The sequence below is a fragment of the Dipodomys spectabilis genome, unplaced genomic scaffold, assembly GCF_019054845.1.
Source record: "Dipodomys spectabilis isolate Male_0828 unplaced genomic scaffold, ASM1905484v1 ptg000360l, whole genome shotgun sequence".
Lineage (NCBI taxonomy): Eukaryota > Metazoa > Chordata > Mammalia > Rodentia > Heteromyidae > Dipodomys > Dipodomys spectabilis.
This window is the reverse complement of record NW_024871037.1, coordinates 3,618,098-3,639,630: the sequence shown is the minus strand read 5'-3', so window position 1 is coordinate 3,639,630 and position 21,533 is coordinate 3,618,098. Positions and strand designations below refer to the sequence as shown.

Genomic DNA, 21,533 nt, shown 5'->3' with positions numbered 1-21,533 from the left:
AGGCGTGAGTCCTCTGGTCCACTCCCCCCCCCCCCAAACACCCTTTTTTGACTGTTAGACTGACGTCCTTCTGCACGCTCCCCCACCCCCCACATTCCCCATACTTGGGGAGTAGGGAGTCATCGGTGAGGTCCATAAATAGGGAACTCCGGAGAGAAGACCACTGTTGCAAACATCCTGGACCTGAACTGGCTTCTGGCCCACTGAGCCTAGAGCTGGCACCCTGTTGCGCTCCTTAGCTGAATGGGGAATTGGTGGTTTTGTTGGAAGCTCTCTGCACATCTGCCACTCCACCTGCTGTCGGGGAGGGAGGGGCGGTACTCCTGCAGGTGTTAGGGGTGGAGCTGGGCGGAGGGCCCAGGGAGCTTTTGTTCTCATTGCAATCTCTGGATGGAGTGACAGTGGCTTTGCTCTGCTTCAGGGATTTTTTTTTTTTAAACCCTCAAGAAAAATGGTTGCTGGGTTCTCTGGAAACCATTTTCTGAGGTTGCGGAAGATCATTGTATGGCTGGGGGTCATAACTCCTAAAGGGCTGAAATACAAGCTTTTGGTGGATGGGAGAGTCTGGAATGTTTTGTCTGTTGGCTTCCTAAGCGGTGTTCTCTAACAGATCTACTGTTTCTCTTTGGATAGAGCCCAAAGATAAGGATGATGTCATCAGAGGCCTCCATAGAGCTGGGGAATCATGTGCATAGTTCTATTTTTAGTTGTTTTTTTTTTTTCAGTCGTGGGGCTTGAACTCAGGGTGTGGGCACTGTCCCTGAGATTTTTTGTTGTTGTCATTCAAGGTTAGTACTGTATTACTTGAGCCACAGTGCCACTTCCAACTTTTTCTGTGTATGTGGTAGTGAGGAATTGAACCCAGGGTTTCATGCATGCCAGGCAAGCACTCTACCACTAAGCCACATTTCCAGCCCCTCTTTTTTTTTCTCATCCTTGCCAATATTTTTTTTTAATGGGTCTATTTTTTTAAAGTTTTATGATGTCCTTTATTTTTTTAATGTTAATTTTTGCTGGTCACGGGGCCTGAACTCTGGTCATGGGTACTGTTCCTCAGCTATTCAGCTGAAGGCTAGCACTCTACCACTTGAGCATCAGCCCCACGTCTGGCTTTTTCTGCTTATGTGGTGCTGAGGAATCGAACCCAGGGCCTCATGCATGCAAGGGAAGCACTGTACCACTGAGCCACCTTCCCAGCCCCTTGCCAATATTTTTATTACTATTATTATTATTACTTGGTTTAGGGGGGTTGGCTTGGAATTTACAGTCCTGTAATCCTACCTGGATTACAGGGAGGTGACATCCTGCCCAACCTAAGTACTTTTTTTTTTTGGTCAGTCATGGGGTTTGAACTGGGCCTGGGCGCTGTCCCTGTGCTCTTCAGCTGAAGGTGAGCAACCTACCCCTCTAGCCATAGCTCCACTTGCGGTTTTCTAGTGGTTTATTGGAGATAAGAGTCTCACAGACTTTCCTGCCCAGACTGGCTTTGAACTGTGATCCTTAGATCTCAGCCTTTTGAGTAGTGAAGATTACAGGCGTGAGGCGTGAATACTTTATTTTTTAATTATCATAGATGGGGTAGTTTTCCTCGCTTTCATTTTTCATGTCACTCGTTGCTAATTTATGGAAATTTATTGCATATTTCCTGTATTGATTTTACAGCCTTATATCCTACTGCCTTGCTGAACTCATTTATTCTAGCAGTTTTTTTTTTCTTTTTTCTTTTTTTTTGGTCCATCGTAGGTCCTGAACTCTGGGCCTGGGCGCTGTCCCTCAGCTCTTCAGCTCAAGGCCAGTGCTCTACCACTTGAGCCTCAGCGCCACTTCTGTCTTTTTTTTTCTGCTGAGGAATCGAACCCAGGGCTCCATGCCTGCAAGGCAAGCACTCTACCACTGAGCCACCTTCCCAGCCCTATTCTAGCAGTTTTTAATGGGATCCTTAGGATTTTCCTATATATAAGATCACATGTTGAGCTTTTTTTTTTCTTTTGTCGGTTGGGAGGCTTTAACTCAGGACCTGGGCACTGTCCCTTAGCCTCTTTGAGCTCAAAGCTAGCGCTCTACCACTTGAGCCACAGCGCCACTTCCAGTTTTGCAGTGGTTAATACGAGATAAGAGTCTCATGGGGATTTTTCTGCCTGAACTGGCTTCAAATAGCGATCCTCAGATCTCAGCCTCCTGAGTCCCGAGGATGACAGATGGCCCAGCTTACATGAAACTTCCTTTTTTCTGAAACTGAGTCTTGCCGTGTAACCCTGCCCTAAAGCATGGGATCTGACTGCTGGGCTTACAGGCATGTGTGTTACCACCTCTAGTATACCTTGAACGGTTTTTTAACCTCTTCTGGTTGTTGGAGGAAGAGTCTTGACCCTAGGAAAGCCCTGTCCTCTCCCATTTGACCTGGGCTCTCCTGCAGGAGGACCCCTCCCTGGAGAGACATTTTAAAGGCCACCGCGATGCTGTCACCTGCGTGGACTTCAGTCTCAACACGAAGCAGCTGGGTAAGAGAAGGCGTCTTGGCCCAGGCCCTTGGCTAGGAGCTGGGAAGATAGTTTCTCTCCCTGGGAGGTGTGGTGTGGGGGAGCAGAGCCTGGTGCTTTGTCTAGATCCCATCTTGTTTCCACCTGCCAGCTCTCGGGGCACTGGCCTTCATGGGCATCATTTTGTATACCAAAAAAAGTGCGAAGCTCAGAGAGATCAGGGATGCTGGGAAGGTCACACAGCCTTGGACAGTAAGGGAAAGGTGTGGTGTGGCGTGGACAGTCCAGTGGCCGCATAGATTCCCTTGCCCACAGTGAATGTGGCACTGAGCGATCAGGATGCTGGGAAGACCCAGGACCCTCCCCCCAACCCCCACATCCTTTGGCTGTGGCTGGGGGAGGGTCATCCCTTTATTGACCATGGGAAGGCTCATACTCGGCTTTCCGGTTCCCCTAGTTCAGTCTCACCCCTTTGCCCTGTGGTCAGCCAGAGGCAGACCACATCTGGAATTGGCTGTAGACAGCGAGGGGAGCAAAGTCGCTTTTTGCTCTGCGTTGAGTGCTCTCCAGCTGCTGACAGACGACTGGGCCATTTTTATTTTAGTTTTTTTTGGTGGTACAAGGCCCTCTGGGTCAGGCTGGCTCAGGGTGTTGGGAGAACACAAGAGAATTGTGTTCTCCTGCTGTCAGTTGTCACCCCCCCCCATGAGTGTGTTTTCCTGGGTATCGGACTGGGGGGGGGGGTGTCACCGGAAGTGGGCTGCCCCCAGGGAATGTGGAGCGGGGCCTGTGGCCCGCCCTGTGGAAGCCTAGTGAAGCTGTCCCCAGAGTTCTACCGAGATCGGGGACCCCAGAGCCAAGAGTCATGGCAGCTCCCACTCTCCTCAGCCAGCAGTTCCATGGACTCGTGCCTTATGGTCTGGCACATGAAGCCCCAGTCCCGTGCCTACCGCTTCACCGGCCACAAGGACACCGTCACCTGTGTCAACTTCTCCCCCTCTGGACACTTGCTTGCCTCAGGTTCCCGGGACAAGACGGTCCGCATCTGGGTACCCAACGTGTGAGTTAAAGACTTCCAAGGGAGCCGGGCACTCGTGCCTCCTGCTTGTCATCCTAGCTACTCAGGAGGCTGAGATCTGAGGGTCGGTCTTTACAGCCAGCCTGGGGGCTGGGAAGGTGGCTCAGTGGGAGAGCGCTTGCCCAGCATGTGTGAAGCCCTGGGTTCCATTTCTCAGTACCACATACACAGAAAAAGCCAGAAGTAGCGCTGTGGCTCAAGTGGTAGAGCGCTAGCCTTGAGCAAAAGAAGCTCAGGGACAGCGCCCAGGCCCTGAGTTCAAGCTCTATGACAGGCAAAAAAAAAAAAAAAAAAAAAGCCAGCCTGGGCAAGAGTATCTGTGAGACTCTTATTTCCAATTTACCACCAGAAAACAGAAAGTGGCGCTGTGGCTCAAGTGGTAGAGCGCTCACCTTGTGCTGAAGAGCGCAGGGACAGCGCCTAGGCCCAGAGTTCATGCTCCACAACTGACAAAAACAAAAAGACTTCAGGGGAGCCGAATGCTGGCTCACCCCTGAAATCCTAGCTAGGATCATGGTTCAAAGCCAGCCCAGGCAGGAAAATTTGTGAGTCTCTTGTCTCCAGTGAACCACCAGAAACCCAGTATGGTGCTGTGGTTCAAAGTGGTGGAGCGCTAGCCTTGAGCAAAAGTAGCTAAGGAACAGCGCCTTAGGACTGGCATAATAAAAGACTTTGAGGGTCTTGATCATTGTCTAGGACCTTGGGGCCAGAGCTGTTTGCAGCGAGATTGAGGGCATGAGCCCTACCACTAAGGAGGTGCCTTCAGAGGCCGGGGTTTCAGTGGGGCCCCTCCTCTCTGCTTGGGACAGGGATTCTGGCTGGCTCCAGTTGCTTCCTGGTGCTTGGCTCTGTGGGAGGTGCTTTGGCTTCCCTGGGGACGTTCAGGGGTTTAGGCCTGGACTGACATTGGGAGGGGCTCGTAAGGGTGGGGAGAGCTTTGATGAGTCTCTGGGTGTCTTTCCATCCTTGTAGCAAGGGCGAGTCCACCGTGTTCCGTGCACACACAGCCACAGTGAGGAGCGTCCACTTCTGCGGTGACGGCCAGTCCCTGGTGACAGCGTCCGATGACAAGACAATCAAGGTGTGGTCCACTCATCGCCAGAGGTTCCTCTTCTCCCTGAGCCAGCACATCAACTGGGTCCGCTGTGCCAGGTGAGCGCTGCCCTGTCTGGAGACCCTGGAAGGACCTGTAGTGGACAGGACAGCAGCTTGTGACCTGAGGCTGTCCCTTAGCTGGCCTCTAATCTTGCCAATCCTTGGTTTCCTTATCTGTAAAATGTCAGCAGCAATTGGTGTGTGTGTGTGTGTGTGTGTGTGTGTGTGTGTGTGTGTGTGTGTGTGTGTGTGTGTGTGTGTGTGTGTGTGTGTGTGTGTGTGTGTGTGTGTGTGTATGTGTGTGTGTGTGTTGGGTACCCAAAGGACTTTTCAAGGTCCCAACTTCAGGGATTCCAGCTCCTTCAACAGAGCTTCTTTGTGTCCATTCTCGTTGCTCCAGAGGAGGGGGTTCCGATGTCCTGGGGAGCCAGAGGATGGGGGGGCTATTGAGCTGTCTTCTTTGGAGATGCAGGTCAGGCTCATTGTTGCCTACATAGCTCCTCAGTCCTAAGATGTCTTGAGGCTTCCAAATGGTGTGATAGGCCCACAGCAGGCTTTGAGTGGTGGGTCCCCAGGATCTCCATGTCTCCCCGGGGCTGGGGGTGACAGCCACACCCCTCTGCTCTTAAGCTTGGCCTCTTCCTGTGTAGATGGAGGACACAGGTGTAGATGGAGGACCTCAGGCTGATACTGCCATCTGGTGGTACTGGCTAGGTATTGCCACTTGCCGTGTGTCTGCTGGGGTTTGGGGTACATTGTGCTAGTCCGAGCTTACCGTAGGGTGGCCACTGCTGCCTTCCTATCTCAGAGACAGGAAAGCCGCCTGCGCACCCAGGGCATCAGAGCCAGGGGTGGAACCCCAGCTTGTGAGAGAGGCTGGCACTCGGCCTGCCAAGGGAAGGTGGTTGAGGAAAAGGGGTATGGGGGATGAGGGGGAGTCGGCTAATGGGCAGTGTGACCATCGGCTCAGGTTCTCTCCTGATGGGCGGCTCATCGTGTCCGCTAGTGATGACAAGACGGTCAAGCTGTGGGACAAGACGAGCCGGGAATGTGTCTACTCGTACTGTGAGCATGGCGGGTGAGTCTCCCAGGCGCTCCTTCCACAGGTGACCAGCACTGGTATGAGGAGTCCCAGGAGCCTTCGGGGCTGGAACTTTGGGGGTGGCAGTCACGCCTCCTGCTGTGCGTTAGCTCTGTGGATAGAGAGTTCATCCCTCATCTGTATCCACAGATAACAGGGATGCTCAGCATCAAGCCATCTAATGCCCTGCACCTCGTCGTTTTGTAGTTCTTAGCGCTGCGGGTGTCTGTCTATGAGCAGTTGAACTCAACAAGAAAGGGAAGGCGTTTTCCTGGGTTCCTAAGTGGATGCCAGGCTCTGCCCTCCTTATCTAGGCTGCGACCCGCAGGCCAAGGTCCCTCCTGGGAGTATCTCCTGTAGGCCCATGGAGGGCACTTGGCCTGTTTGGAGGTAGATGGGGCCAGCAGCTCTGGAACCCAGAGCAGCCCTCTGACTTGTAGGTCTGAAGACTGACTTTTCCACCTGATTTTGTTGTTGTTGTTGTTTTAAAATGAATAGTAAGTCCACCTTAGCTAGCTACTGCCCACTACTTTCCCCAGCTTCTTGCTCTCCCTCGCCCACCTGGCAAAGCAACATGGCAGAAAGGGGGTGCTCGGGGCTCAGGAACCCATGGTGTGTGTGTGTGGGTGGGGACGGGGGTGGGGGGGATGTGTGTCCCTCCTGAGCTGGGGCTGACCTCCTAAACTGATGACAGCCTGTCCTTCCAGCTTTGTCACGTACGTGGATTTCCACCCGAGCGGCACGTGCATCGCCGCCGCGGGCATGGACAGCACAGTGAAGCTGTGGGATGTCAGGACCCACCGGCTGCTGCAGCATTACCAGCGTGAGTGTCGAAAGGGCCACGGGGGCACTGCGCATGTGCCAGGCGTTTGGGGGGATTACCATGGGCCTTAAGCAGGGAGGAGCCTGGGGGCTGACTTTCCAAGGCCGGGGAGAAAAATCCAGCATGGAGCAGAAGACGGGCTCTGTTGAATGTGGCGTTGGCAGGTCACTCCTAGGATGGTGATGGCGGGTGGGGAGCGGGGAGTGGGGGGGGAGGGGGGTGTCGTGAGTTGGTTCTTGTCAAGGACAGAGAGCAGCTGGCACAAAGTGGGAACAAGGTACCTGTTAACCGGGGGCAATGCTGTGCCTCCGTCTTCTGCTGTCCCAGGTTGGTCCAGACTTGTAGTTCCTGACAACCACCACCAGGTGGCAGGGCCCAGCTACCAGAAGCAGGTCTTTCCCACATAGGGACCTCTGTCCTGGGTCACCCCATGCTCTGAAGAGGCTGCAGAACAGAATAGCCTGGGAGACCCTCTCCACTTGGAGAGGCGTGCCCTGTCCCTTTATTCAGGCTTACAGGCCGCTCTGCCCTGGTCCTGGTCCCGTGTGGGCATCAGGCGCATCGATTGGTGACAGCGGATGGGTTCCGAGCAGGAAGGGCTCGGGCAGTGATTTGGACAGGCACCGGGCACTTGTTCCCCATCTGCTTTCTAGTGCCCATGGGCTCTAATGTGAGAATTTGGTGGATGATAGGGTGGTGCGTGTCCTCGCCTCCCCCCTTCCATGCCAGCGGAGGCATGGCTGGTACCATTTGTTTGTCTAAGGCTGAGCAGTGGGTCTTCCCAAGCAGGGTGTTTCTTGGCTCTGGCTTCTTGTGTAGAGAATCCTCGTGATTTCCTAACCCACAGAGGTGGGTTAGGCTCCATATGCTCTGAGCCCACGTTAAGACTGTTCAAACATCTGAGCAGCAGCCTCCATCCCAGAACCCAGAATGCTTTGTGGCTGACAGGCTCTCACGGGTCCGTGATCCAGTGACGGGCCCGGTGGCCAGCAAGCAGGGCTCCCACCCACGTCACCAGCAGGGTATACGAGGCTTGCCCAGTCAGGCTGCTGGGAGGCCAAGAATCTGGGTCTTCAGCTCAGGGCCTCTGAGTCTGTTCTTCGCCCATCATTCTTACACGGGAGTTTCCTGTACTGTTATACCTTGAGCGTCCTTTTCCCCAGGCTTCTGGGAGTGGCAGTCTCCTCTCAGCTGGCTGTCCTGCAGGCTTGGCTTAGTCTTTTCTAGAAGCTTGATTTGGAAATGGAAGCTCTGGGTTTCCATCAAGCTCTGCATCCGATGGAAAGTGGATTGTTCAGGATATTAAGATAGGAGGCTAAGCCGGGTGCTGGTGGCTCATGCCTGCCATCCTAACTACTCAGGAGGCTGAGATCTGAGGATCACAGTTGAAAACCAGCCCAGGCAGGAAAGTCTCTTATCTCCGATAAATCAATCAGAAAACCAGAAGTGGAGCTGTGGCCCGAGTGGTAGAGCACTAGCCTTGAGCTGAAGAGTTCAGGGATAGTACCCAGGCCCAGAGTTCAAGCCCCATGACTGACAAAAACCAAAACAAACACAAAGACAGGCTAGTCCCCTCCCCTCCCCACCCATGGGCAGTGGAACCCCTGTGGGAGTACTATGCAGTGATGGTTCTTAAAACCAGGACCCCCTGGCTGGGAATGTGGCTCAGTGATAGAGTGCTTGCCTAGCACCCATGAAGCCCCTAGGTTCCATTCCTCAGTACCACAGAAACAGAAAAAAGCTGGAAGTGGCGCTGTGGCTCCAGTGGTAGAGGGCTAGCCTTGAGCAAAAGAAGCTCAGGGACAGTGCCCAGGCCCTGAGTTCAAGCCTCAAGACTGGCAAAAAAAAAAAAAAAAGACCAGGACCCTCTTCTCCCCAATCAGCCCCTCCCTACATCTCTACAGAGACAGGGAGGAAAGCCGGGGGCAAAGAGAGCCAGTGGCAAAGTGTGGCAAGCTAGGAGTAACAAGTCCCAGAGATATTCTTGGCATTTATGGAGGGGCTGGAGGTGCGGTTCATGTGGTAGAATGCTTGCTGGTCAGCACTAGGCTCTGGGTTCAAACCCTGGTACTGCCAGGAACATTAAAATATAGTAGATAGCTGGGCGCTGGTGGCTCACGCCTGTAATCCTAGCTACTCAGGAGGCTGAGATCTGAGGATCACGGTTCAAAGCCAGCCCGGGCAGGAAAGACCGTGAGACTCCTATCTCCAATAAAAAACCACCAGTAAACCGGAAGTGGCGCTGTAGCTCAAGTGGTAGAGTGCTCGCCTTGAGCTGAAGAGCTGAGGGACAGCGCCCAGGCCCAGAGTTCAAGCCCCACTACCAACCAAAAAAAAAATAATAATAAAATAAAATATAGTGGAATGGGGGGCGGGGAAGGTGGCTCAGTGGTAGAGTGCTTGCCTTGCATGCATGAGGCCCTGGAACACCCAAAAACAAAAAAATGAAATATAATGATAGTCGTGCAGCTTGAACTCAGGGCTGGGCACTGCCTCTGAGCTTCATTTGCTCAAGGCTAGCAACTCTACCACTTGAGCCTCAGCACCACTTCTGGCTTTTTCTGCTTATGTGGTGCTGAGGAATGGAACCCAGGGCCTCATGCATACAAGGCAAGCGCTCTACCACTGAGCCACCTTCCCAGCTCCTCCCTTTTTTTTTTTTTTTTTTTTTTTGTTGGTTGTGGGTCTTGAACCAGGGTCTAGGCACTGTCCCTCAGATCTTCAGCTCAAGGCAAGCACTCTACCACTTGAGCCACAGCGCCACTTCCAGCTTTTTCTGTGTATGAGGTACTGAGGAATCAAACCCAGGGCTTCATGCATGCTAGGCAAGCACTCTACCACCAACCCACATTCCCAGCCCATCAAGTAGGGTTTCTGTGGCCCTTCTGAGGGAAAGTTCCTCCATGTGTGGGCCTGCCCAGCTGCGAGGCCACTGTGGTGTCCGCACACTGACTCCCTGGTGGTGCTGGGGAAATCCTGGGGCTCCTAGAGCCCTCCCTCCCGACCCCCAGCTCCCGGATGTTCCTCTGTTAGCCTGGTCTTACTGGTGAGTGGAGGGGGTTGGCTGTCACCGCAGTGCGGGCTGCGGGGTCCCCATGTTCTGCCTCCTCCAGGAGCCGGAGACCCTCGCAGCGTCTCCTGGCTGCCTTCTGAAGCTGCTGGCATCAGAGCTGGTTATGCAGATATAAATACCATGTTACATCAGGTTTTGGCTGGCTCTGCTGAGTGTCCTTGGGAACACATCTCCACACTCGTCCGCAACCCAACGGGGTCGGCGTCGGTAGGGCTTCGTGCACCCCTGTAGGGCTCTGTTGAGCACTGTTTTCCGGTGGTTATGTTTACTGGTCCCACAGTGCTTGGTCTAGCATCTCGCTGCTAGGCGGAAGGCTTGGGGCCTGCCCTTAACATTTCGTGGTAGTGCCAGCTTGGCAGAAGTCACAGTTACCCTTAGCCAGACTGGTTTCCCTCACCAGGCCTGTGCCAGTGGATACAAAGGCCCTGGGATCTTCTGCTCCAGCAGCGCTAAGAGGCTGCGATGGGCAGGTTCACAGATTGGCGGTGGAACAGCGCTATGCCCTGTGGATTGCAGGGGTCCGCCCATTCCATGCACACAACAGGCCCCTGGCCCTGAGGAAAGGCAGTGGAGCCCACGGGAGATTGTGGATGCCCAGCAGCAGCAGGTGCTCCCCAGCTACTTTCTTTTTCTTTATTTTTTTGTCAGTGGTGGGGCTTGAACTCTGGGCCTGGGCGCTGTCCCTCAGCTCTTCAGCTTAAGGCCCGCGCTCTACCCCTTGAGCCACAGCACTCACTTCTAGCTTTTTCTGTGTGTGTGGCACTGAGGAATCGAACCCAGGGCCTCATGCCTGCAAAGCCAGCGCTCTACCACTGAGCCACCTTCCCAGCCCTCCCCAGCTACTTTCTGAATCCCACTCTTGTGGGTGCCAAGCCCCTGCCTGATGGAGCTCGCGCTTCTGTGGGTGACGCAGGCGTGAATGTGATTGCCTCGTTGAGCCGTGGGAGAGCGACTTGGTGGGAGGCTGGGGCGCTTTGCAAGGACTAATGAAGGGCGAGCCAGGAGGGAGGTCACAGGAAGCGCCTCCTCCCTCGGGAGAAGAACAGACGGTCAGGAGACAGGGGGGTAAGAGAGGCACTTAGACCCAAGGGGCTGAAAAGGCTTCAGGCCGGGAGAACCCACAAAACTGGGATGATGGCCATGTCTTGGAAAATGAGGAACACCAGAATAGCTGGCCAGGAATTGGTGGGGGAGGGTGGAGGGGGGAGAGATGGGTTTAATGGGTTTGTAGCAAGACTTAGAATTGCAGCCAGGCACCGGTGGCTCACTCCTGTCATCCTAGCTACTCAGGAGGCCGAGATCTGTGGATTCCAGTTCAAAGCCAGCCCGGGAAAGAAAAGAAAGTCTGAGACACTATCTCCAATGAATTACCAGAAAACCGGAATTGGAGCTGTGGCTTAAAGTGGTAAAATGCTAACCTTGAGCAAAAAGAGCTCAGGGACCATGCCCAGACCTGAGTTCAAGCCCCACGACCAACAATAACAACCAGGATTTCAATCCTGACAATAAAATAAAATTAAAAACAAAACAATGAAAACATTTCGGGTTGCATGGGACAGCTCCAGCGGGGAAGGGAGAGGGACGTCCCATGCTGGTACTGAGTTTTAGGGCTCACTTTGTGAGTTTAACTTGGTAGCATGCACACAGCACCCCTAACATGGTGGAGAAACAGGCTCACTGCAGTCAAGGGTTTTGTTTTTGTTGGTCGTGGGACTTGAACTCTAGGCCTGGGTGCTGTCCCTGAGCTCTTCAGTTCAAGGGTAGCGCTCTACCACTTGAGCCACAGCGCCACTTCGGCCTTTTCTGTTTCTGTGGTGCTGAGGAATCAAACCTAGGGCCTCCTGCATGCGAAGCATGCTCTTCCGCTGAGCCACCTTCCCAGCCTCAGTCAAGGGTTTTGTTGAAGGTCTCCTAAGGTGAGCCAGTGAGGAGGTTGGGGTGGGAACCCAGGCCTGACTGGCTCTGAGAGCATCTTAGCCTTTGGCCACCCTGTCCCCTCACGCCTCCTTTCCTGAAGGCCAGTGCTACCATTGAGCATCTAGTTTTCCTAAAATGCCAACGTAAATGACACATCTCGGCAATGTTGGGGTAATTGCCTTTCCAGCTTGACTGCTCAGCATGGTGGGAGAGGGTAAAGAAATCCCCCGATTTCCCCTGGCTTGCACATCTGTGGCCTCATCCCCTCGTCTCCCTCTGCCTGCCTTCTGCTGACCAGTCTTGTCCTAACCCTTGGTGGTGCTGCTCTGCTGGGAGATCCACCCGGGGCTCCCCACAACTCTTCTGAGCAACCCTGATCTGCCATCATCCGAGGGGCCTCAGCCAGCACCTGACCCGATTGTCCACCCTTCCAGTGCACAGCGCAGCCGTGAATTCCCTCTCTTTCCACCCATCGGGAAACTACCTGATCACAGCCTCCAATGACTCAACCCTGAAGATCCTGGACCTGATGGAGGGCCGGCTTCTCTACACGCTCCACGGGCATCAGGTGAGCCGCACTGCCCCGTGCTGAGTGGCACAGAGCCAGGCCCGGCCTCCATGCCAGTGTGATCGCTGAGCTCCAACTGATGGGTTTTTGTTTGTTTGTAGTCCTAGGGCTTGAACTCAGGGCCTGAGCACCAGCCCCTAGTACCAGCCACAGTACCATGTCCAGCCTTTTAGTATGTAGTTGGAAATAAACATCTCACAGACTTTCCTGCCCAGGCTGGCTTCGAACCATGATCCTCACATCTCAGCCTCCTGAATAGCTACGATGACAGGCGTGAACCACCGGTGCCCAGCTAGGGTTTTCCCTTTTACCTGCCATTGCCCTCTACAGCCTGGGCATTAGAGGGAGGTGCAGAGATGTGACCTCCAAGGGGGAAGATGGAGGTCTTCCCATGACCTTGGCTGGTGACCTTGGCTGATCTGGCTGAGAGGAATAAGGAAGTCAAGTTGGGAGGGGTCTGAGCATGGTTAGCAAATTTTCTCTCATGGAATTAATCCTTCCTCCAGAGGCCCAGGCATCCTTTGGTCTACTGGTTATTCCCAGGGTCATCAGGCCCGTGTCCCATTGGGATAGAATCACCACACTCAAGTAGGGCAGGGGGAGTGGAACCCAGAGATTTCAGTTTGTCTCTTCCTCCACCTGTGACCTGGAGACAGACCTCACGAAGAGCAGGTCAGGCCGCCAAGAGCTGAGGGCGGCCCTGGGAGTATTTGTGTGTCCTGAGCCAGCAGCCTCTGTGAGCTATGTATGGTTTGGGATCCTGTGGCCTTCTGAGTTAGGGAACCGAGAGCTGGTTGGCCAGGCCTGTCGGGTGGGGGTGGGACCTTTTCTTCTGCTTCCTTGGAATCTGGAGCATCTCAAGGGTGTTCTCTCTGGCCCAGCACATCCAGCTGCAAAGTGTAGCCACGCTGGGCTGGGGTGACTGTGGCGGCCACCTGAGGGCTACTTCTGTTAGTCCTTCAGACGGATGAGTTAGATTGACGCATAGCCAATTTTGGACTTAGAACCAGGAGGGCAGTTCAGGTCTTGTGAATGCTGCTACCTCTTCTTCCTCCCCTGAACAGAACAAAAGCGCTTCTGAGAAATCTGCTAGCAGGTGCATGTCGAGCGATCACCCAGGACTTTCCCTCCCTTTGTGAGGGTCCTTTTGTGTATGTGTTTGTTTTTTTCTTTTCTTTTCATTTATGAGGGCCCTTTAAACAGCTGATGCCCCTCTTAGCCCCAGGACCCTTCCCTGTGGGTTGTAAAATATCATTCCTCGTGTTCTGGTGCATTACTCAGCGCGTAAAGACAAAGCAGTGACAAAGGAATGAAATGGGAACCAGGAGCCTCTCCTTGTTAAACCGGGGCATGTGAGGACTAGACTGAGGGGCAGCTAAGGGTTTGGGAGGTATGGAGAACAGGAAATGGCTCCTTGGAATCATCCAACCCTATGCCTGAGGCTCAAGGCCTAGGCAGTAGGAAACTCCATGAAGAGGTCAGCAGAGCTGCGGGCAGGGTGCCATGAGTCAGGAGGCTGGGAAATGTGGTTCTTGGTGTGTTGGGTGACTGTGGGTAGGCTCTGCCATTTTTTTTTTTTCTTGTGCCAGTCCTGAGGCTTGAATTCAGGGCCTGGGCACTATCCCTGAGCTTTTTTTTTTTTTTTCGGGGGGGGGGGGGCGTCGGTTGTGGGGTTTGAACTCTGAGCCTGGGCGCTGTCCCTCAGCTCTTCAGCTCAAGGTGTGCACTCTACCCCTTGAACCACAGCACCACTTCCAGTTTTCTGAGTGGTTCTTTGGAGATAAGAGTTTCATGGACTTTACTGCCCAGGCTGGCTTGGAACCATGATCCTCAGATCTCAGCCTCCTGAGTAGCTAGGATGATAGGCATGAGGACCAGTGCCCGGCTTATCCATGAGCTTTTGTGCTCAAGGCTAGTGCTCTATCACTTGAATCACAGCTCTACTTCTGGCCTTTTTGGGGGGTGGGGTGGGGGTGGGGAGCAGTTAATTGGAGATAAAGAGTCTCATGGACTTTCCTGCCCCAACCTGACTTTGAACCAGTGATCCTCAGATCTCTGCCTCCTGATAGTAGCTGGGATTATAGGTATGAGTCTCTCCTCCATTGTCCTCCTCTCCCCTGAGTTCTTATTTCTATCATTTCATTTTGGAGGGTTATTCTGATGTCCAGCAGAGTGAGAGTTAGTCTACATGGTTGAGCTCTTCTTGGAAAAGGGTAAGGGATGAGAAGAGAGAGAAGAACTCATTTTTTTCCCCCTGTCTCCTGCCACTCACACAGAGTCAAGAGCTAGGAGCAAGTGTCCTAGGCTGCTGGGGCAGCCCAGGCGCTGTCCCGGGGCAGCCCGCACTGCCATTCTGTGTTCACGGGATTGCGATGGCCCTGCTAGGCTCCAATTAACTGCAGGAGCCTCCGCTAGGGCTTGAAGAGGAAGAAGCCTGAGCACAGTTCCCACGGGTCTGATAGTCACTAAGCTTTTATCTCTGACTCAGGGGCATATGTGTGACATCCTGTTTGTTGGCAGGGTGTGTGTGTAAATCAACATAAAGCTTTTTTTTTTTGTCGATCATGGGGCCTGAACTCTGGGCCTGGGCGCTGTCCCTCAGCTCTTCAGCTCAAGGCAAGCGCTCTACCACTTGAGCCACAGCGCCACTTCCGGTTTTCTGGTGGTTTTTTGGAGATGAGAGTCTCAGGGACTTTCCTGCCTGGGCTGGCTTTGAACCGCGATCCTCAGATCTCAGCCTCCTGAGTAGCTAGGATGACAGGCGTGAGCCACCGGCACCCAGCTTACAATTCTCTTTGAACCATGTCTCCCCTTCCCTCGCTCTTTTCCCAGTTTTTCCCTCCCGTCCCCACCCATATGGCATTTTGATAGTTAATTGGAGACAAAAGTCTCAAGAGTTTGTCTGGCCAGTCTGGCTTTGGATCATGATCCTCCAGGTCTCAGCTTTAAGTAGCTAGGATTACAGGTGTGAGCTGCTGGCATCCAGCTGTTAGGAGTTGGCGGGTGAGGTCACCTCGCTGGGCTTGTGCCAGGGTGGCTGTTGTGGTCACTGTTGTCAGAGGTTAGGCATTCAGCAACATCCTTGCCCGGAGCGGAGACCTGATGTATTACCATTGCATCGTAGAAACTTCTTGGGTCTGAAGTCATAATCAGAGATGATTTATAGCCTTAAATGAAGGTACTTAAAGAACAACAACAACAACAAAAAATCACCAACTTAAGAGCTCACTTGAGGCGGACACTACATAAAGAGCCCGGAGAAAGAGAAGACCTTTGCGAAGCCCATGTGCCTGCCGTCTGGTGGGCAGGAGCATCGGAGAGAAGAGCAGGTGGACAAGGGCCTCACTTATCTGGGTCTTCAAAGGCGTCACCATTGGAGAGTCCAATCCGCAGAGTCATGCAGTGCTTAGCAAAGCTGACATGCTCTAAGAAATTTGTCATGCGGTGATTTCATCCTTGGGCAAACATCATAGCAAGTACTTGTACAAACAGAGGGTAACAAGGACACTGGTGATCCGAGCCGATGAGATTGCTCTTTACTGCTGCCCTCTGAGTGCTCTGGGCTGCTGGGGTGGGGTCTACGCAGAACACTTTTGTTTGATGCCTTAGTTTACTCCATAAAGACAGACAGGCAAAGGGCCATCTTTTTTGAAACTCTTATGTACTGGTTTTCTTCCCTTCTCTTTGTTCCTCTTCTATTTTTCCTCAAGGTCAAAATCATTTTGTTGTTTGCCTGCCTGCCTGCCTGTCTTCCTTCTTTCCTTCCTTCCTTCCCTCCTTCCCTCCTTCCTTCCTTCCTTCCTTCCTTCCTTCCTTCCTTCTCTCTCTCCTTCCTTCCTTCCTTCCTTCCTTCTCTCTCTCCTTCCTTCCTTCCTTCCTTCCTTTCTTCCTTCCTTCCTTCTCCTTCCTTCCTTCCTTCTTTCCTTCCTTTCCTTCCTTCCTCCCTCTCTCCCCCCCCCCTTTCCTTTGTCAGTCATAGGACTTGAACTCTGGGTCTGGGCACTCTCATTCAGCTTAAGGCAAGGGCTCTATCACTTGAGCCACAGCGCCACTTCTGGTTTTTTGGCGGCTAATTGGAGATAAGAGTCTTTTGGACTTTCCTGCCTGGGCTGGATTTGAACCGCGATCCTCAGATCTCAGCCTCCTGAGTAGCTAGGATTACAGGCATGAGTCACCAGCTCCTGGCTTGTTTTGCTTTTGTCTTAGTGTAATGCCATATACTCATTTAAAAAGCTAAAGGATAGCTGGGCATCAGTGTCTCAGGAGGCTGAGATCTTAGGATCATGGTTCAAAGCCAGTCAGGACAGGCAAATCCATGAGAAGAGTCTCAATAAACTCCAATAAACTACTCAAAAAAAAAAGCCAAAAGTGGAACTGTGGCTTAAGTGGTAGAGCACTAGCCTTGAGCAGATAAAGCTCAAAGACCTTGAGTTCAAGTCCCAGGACCACCAGAAAACAACAACAACAAAAAAACTTAAGGTCTGAGCATGACACAGATTTCCAGGAATCGAGTAAAAGTTACCTGAGATTCCACCTCCTCCATCTGTCCGGCCTGTGGCACCCTTTGCTTCTTGTCTACCTGCAAGGGTGTCTGCCCCACGCCCTGGCCCAAGTGTTAGTGTTACGCAAAGGGAGTCACGTGGCGCATGGTGTCCCGCACCTGGTATCTAACTCTCACTGATGTTTAGTCGGCATTGTTCTCCACCAGTAAAAGTGGATCCACTTTATCCTAGTTAATGGCAGCTTAAGATTCCTGGGGCTGCTAGGATGGGGCGTGCCCAAGCCTGGGGCTCCCCCTACGTCGAAGGGCGGCAGCTGGCAGGCAGGCAGGCATAGGCCCACGGCTCTGTTCCCCGATTCATGAAGACTAACCGCACGAATTGGCCTCCGATGAAGTGGATTAGTTGCAGGCGAAGTGGTGTTGGCTGTGTCTTCTTTGTCATCCTGTTCTGAGCATAGCTGGATTCCAGAAGCATGAGCGAGCATGTGCCTTCCTGTCTGTGCGTAAGCTGAGCCCAGGCGATGCCTCTCCGCCTGCCCTGCTCCAGAGCGGGCAGAAGCTGCCTTTGTTCCCTGGCCTCCACGTCCCTTTTCTGGCTCAAGCCAAGACCGGGTCCTTTCTGGCATTCTGTACAGGAGCTTCCCAGGGCTCCCCTTGTCTCCAGGTCCGGCTCTCTTGCTGGAACCCGTCTTGGGGGCTTCTGAACCCTTGCCTCTCCCTATCCTGCTCTTTGTGACAGTAGTGGTGCCGTCCCTCATCTAAGAAAGAGCTCTCCTGATCTGTCCTGGGGAATGCCGGCTACTGCTTATAATAAAATTTTGACGGGGAGAAAAAGAGGGGTACAGGCGTGGAGGGGTGGCCAGATTCTTGCTTGGGGCATTTTTCTGGAATGGGTTTCATTTCCTCTGGGGAAGAAATGGCTTTCCCTTCCCAGTTGGGACATGCTTACTGGCCCTAGCATTCCTCTTCAGATGGTCATGCTGTCCTGAGCCCCTGCAGAAGGGTAGGTTGTGGAGCTTGGGCGCTGTCCCTGAACTCTTCATCTCATGGCGAGAGCTCTACCACTTGAGCCACAGCTCCACTTCTGGTTCTCTGGTGGTTCATTGGAGATAAGAGTCTCATGGACTTTGCTGCCTAGGCTGGCTTTGAACCGTGATCCTCAGATCTCAGCCTTCTGAGAAGCTAGGATGACAGTTGTGAGCCATTGGCGCCCGGCTCAGATAGGCACATTTTACCCTCCCCCAAGGCCTGATTACAAGGAAAATGGCATGTATGTCACAGGACTCTGTCACATTGGTCCACTGCCCAGCACCTTCCTGCTAGCTCTACCCCATATTGTACCTTGTCCCATGAACCATTGGCTTCTGAGGTCTGCCAGCAGTAGGGAAGTGTTGGTCCTGAGTCAAAGGGTGAGTTCTGCTCTCAGGGCTACGTTCTTGGCAAAGTTGGTATGCATCTCTGACATTCCACATTGTGTGGGCCGGTCCTGGGGCTTGAACTATGAACCTAAGTACTGTCCCCAAGCTCTTTTGCTCTAGCGTAGTGCTCTGCCACTTGAGCCAAACCTCCACTTCCAGCTTTTTCTCTGTGCTTAATTGGAGAGATGATTGGACTTTCCTGCCCAGGCTGGCTTTGAACCACTATCCTCAGATCTCAGCCTCCTGAGTATGATGACAGACATGAGCCACCAGTGCCCAGCAACATTCTAGTTCTTGTTTGTCAGTTGTGGGGCCTGAATTTGGTCTAGATGCCAGTCACTGAGCTGTTGAGAGCGCTCTACCACTTGAGCCATAGCACCACTTCTGGTTTTCTGGTGGTTTATTGGAGATAAGAGTCTCATGGAGGGGGGCGGAGGGAGGGTAGGATGGGAAGGGGAAACAAAGGAGGAGGCTACAATGCTTGATAAGAAATGTACTCATTATCTTGCCCATGTAATTGTAACTCCTCTGTATAGTATTTTCACAATTAAAAAAAAAAAAAATACGGACCAAAAAAAAAAAAAAAAAAAGAGTCTCATGGACTTTTCCTGCCCAGACTGGCTTTGAACCTCGATCCTCAGATCTCCGCCTCCTGAGTTCCTAGGATGACAGGTGTGAGCCACCGGCGCCTCAGCTCCTGCTGCCCCTTTCTGAATGAGCCATTCGGCAGTAGACTAACCTACCCGTTCACTTTTGTATCTTCTGCTAGGGACCTGCCACCACGGTTGCCTTTTCAAGAACAGGGGAGTATTTTGCTTCTGGAGGCTCTGATGAACAGGTAAGAAAAAACCTCAAGGAATCTGAGCTGATGCTGCCGAGGACCCAATAGAAGACTAGAGGTTGCCTGGGGGTGGGGCTGGCGGTACTGGCTTTCTGTGACTCTGTTGGAGTTCGGGGTAGGAGTATCTTTGCTACCCAGAGCAGGTCTCCTGCAGCCAGGTAGCAGTGTTTCGGAGCCTTTCCTGTTGAAACCAGCAATAGATGGGAAGGAGGCTGGGCTGTGGTAACCACAAAAAAAAAGCTGAATTTTTTTTTTTTTTACTTCTTTGTTAATTTTTTTTTTCCTGATTATAAACAAGGTTTTGGCTATGCCCTCAGGCTTGGTAATACAGTCAGTATGTCCTCACTTAATGCTCCTGACCGCCTTATGGTACAAAGGCTCATCTCCTCACTCTGCAAGTGAGGAAATTGGGTCCTAGCAGGTGGCACTGCTAGGATCAGCACCTGCCTGCAGCTCCATTGCTCCCCAGCCCTCTGGGGAACTGGTCAGAAGGCCAGCATTTTCTTTTTTGTTGTTGTTGTTGGCCATGGGGCTTGAACTCTGGGCCTGGACACTGTCCCTCAGCTCTTCAGCTCAAGGCGAGCGCTCTACCACTTGAGCCACAGCGCCACTTCCGGTTTTCTGGTGGCTCATTGAAGAGTCTCAGGGAGGTTCCTGCCCAAGCTGGCTTCAGACCACAATCCTCAGATCTCAGCCTCTTGAGTAGCTAGGATGACAGGCGTGAGCCACTGGTGCCCAGCTTGTTTATTTATTTGTTATGGTACTGGGATTTGAACTTGGGGCCTTGCACTTGCTAGGCAGGTGCTTTGCCCCTTGAGCTATGCCCCTGCCCTCCTGGCTGCCTATGTTAGTTTGCTTCCAGAGCTTTCTGGAGTGACTTTGGGCATTGCTCCTTCACATGCATGCCAGCCACTCTGTGGCTAGGAATTTATTCAGCCTTTGTTCTGCACAGTGTACGTGTATGCCAATGTGCTCTTTTGTAAAGTGACAAATGAGAGCCCCCCTGGGTGGCTGTTTTTTCTGGGGTGCTTGGCACCGAACAGTGCTTCTGGTTGCTGGGGGGTCGGGGAGGGCGCTCAGCTGTGCAGTCTCAGGGATGGTGGCCAGGGCACGTGGAGTAGTAGGTTTCTGGGTTGCTGTGGCCTCCCACGATTGCTTGGCCACACTCCACAACTCCTGTTGATGGCCTAAGGCAGCCGTCCTGAAAGGGGTCCTGCAAGTTCCCCCGCTGGCCATGGCCTCAAGCCTCCAGCAGGGGGTGCTCTTGCTCCCCAGCAGGGCGGCTCCCAGCAGCTCTTGGGGAAGAGACTCCAGCTACTGTCCTAAGCTACTCAAGAGTGGGGTGTTTATGGCTCAGCATACTAACTAGCCTTAGGATACCAGGTCTCTGCCACGCTGGGTCCTGGGACCCTCCCAGCCCCTTGTGAAGTAGGACTTGGGATCCTTTTTTCACAAAAGAGGGCTCTGTGGCAATGGGGCCGAGTTCCTTGGCCAGGGCCTCACAGTGAGGGGCGGAGCCAGGACCTTAACCCAACCCATCTGGTCTGGTGTCCACCACCTCCCCCGTTGACAGGGACCATGTACTGACTTGGTGCAAATAACCGCTATCTGTGCCACCCCAGACAGAGCTGGATAAGGAAGTACTGAGGCTAGAGGTGTTGACAGGGGCATGCCATCCTGGTGGTGCAGCCAGGGCCTCAGCCAATGAAATAAGTCATTGGAATCTTTAACAAACAGCAAAAACAAGAAACGTGAACATAAAGGGGAATCCTTCCCCCTCACCCCACCCCGCTGTCCTGGGGCTTGATCTCAGGGCCTTTGCGCTGTCCAAGAGCCTCTTTGTACTCAAGGCTAGCTCTCTAACACTTGAGCCACAGCACCACTCCCCACTTTCTCTGAGTAGTTTATTGGAGATGAGTCTCACAGACTTTCCTGCCTTGGCTGGCTTCAAACCATGATCCTCAGATCTCAGGCTCATGAGTAGCTAGGATTACAGGCATGAGCTACTGATACCCGGCAAGACGGACTCTTTTTGTTGGGGCAGGGGGAACAGGCAAGAGAGGGGAATGTGATCAGGTGGTGTGTTTGTGAAATACACCCAAAGTACATTGTACACTTATATGAAAATGTCATAATTAAACTCATTTATTTTTGCCAGTCCTGGGGCTTGAACTCAGGACCTGGGCACTGTCCCTGAGCTTCTTTTTGCTCAAGGCTAGCACTCTACCACTTGAGCCACAGCACCACTTCCAGCTTTTATCTGTTTATGTGGCACTGAAGAATCAAAGCTAGGGCTTCGTGCATGCTAGGCAAGCACTCTACCACTGAGCCACATTCCCAGGCTAAACCCATTATTATTTTTATTTTTTATTTTTTTGTCAGTTGTGGGGCCTGAACTCTGGGCCTGGGCGCTGTCCCTCAGCCCTTCAGCTCATGGCTAGCTTTTTTTGCTCAAGGCTAGTGCTCTACCATTTGAGCCACAGCTCTGCTTCTAGGCTTTTAGCTCATTGAGCATAAGAGTCTCGTGAACTTACCCGCTCAACAAACTTTGAGTCATGATTCTCAGATCTCAGCTTCCTGAGTAGCTGAGGATTATAGGTGTGAGCCACTGATGCTCCGCCAGTTTTGTACCACTTTTTAAAAGGCTATTTTTCTCCC

General features: G+C 52.8%; 1 protein-coding gene across 2 annotated transcripts in view; it reads left to right on the top strand.

Moving 5' to 3' along the window:
* Positions 1-21,533, top strand: part of Poc1a (POC1 centriolar protein A) — a 47,458-nt gene that overhangs the window by 1,144 nt on the left and 24,781 nt on the right. Inside the window, exons 2-8 of one of the 2 annotated variants that reach the window (XM_042665993.1) lie at positions 2,417-2,501; positions 3,369-3,540; positions 4,531-4,710; positions 5,624-5,731; positions 6,442-6,557; positions 11,982-12,115; positions 18,804-18,872. In XM_042665993.1, the coding sequence (XP_042521927.1) occupies positions 2,417-2,501; positions 3,369-3,540; positions 4,531-4,710; positions 5,624-5,731; positions 6,442-6,557; positions 11,982-12,115; positions 18,804-18,872 (864 nt within the window). Of the gene's footprint in view, positions 1-2,413; positions 2,502-3,368; positions 3,541-4,530; positions 4,711-5,623; positions 5,732-6,441; positions 6,558-11,981; positions 12,116-18,803; positions 18,873-21,533 lie in introns of those variants that run through there. The other variant, XM_042665995.1, reaches the window with a different exon arrangement.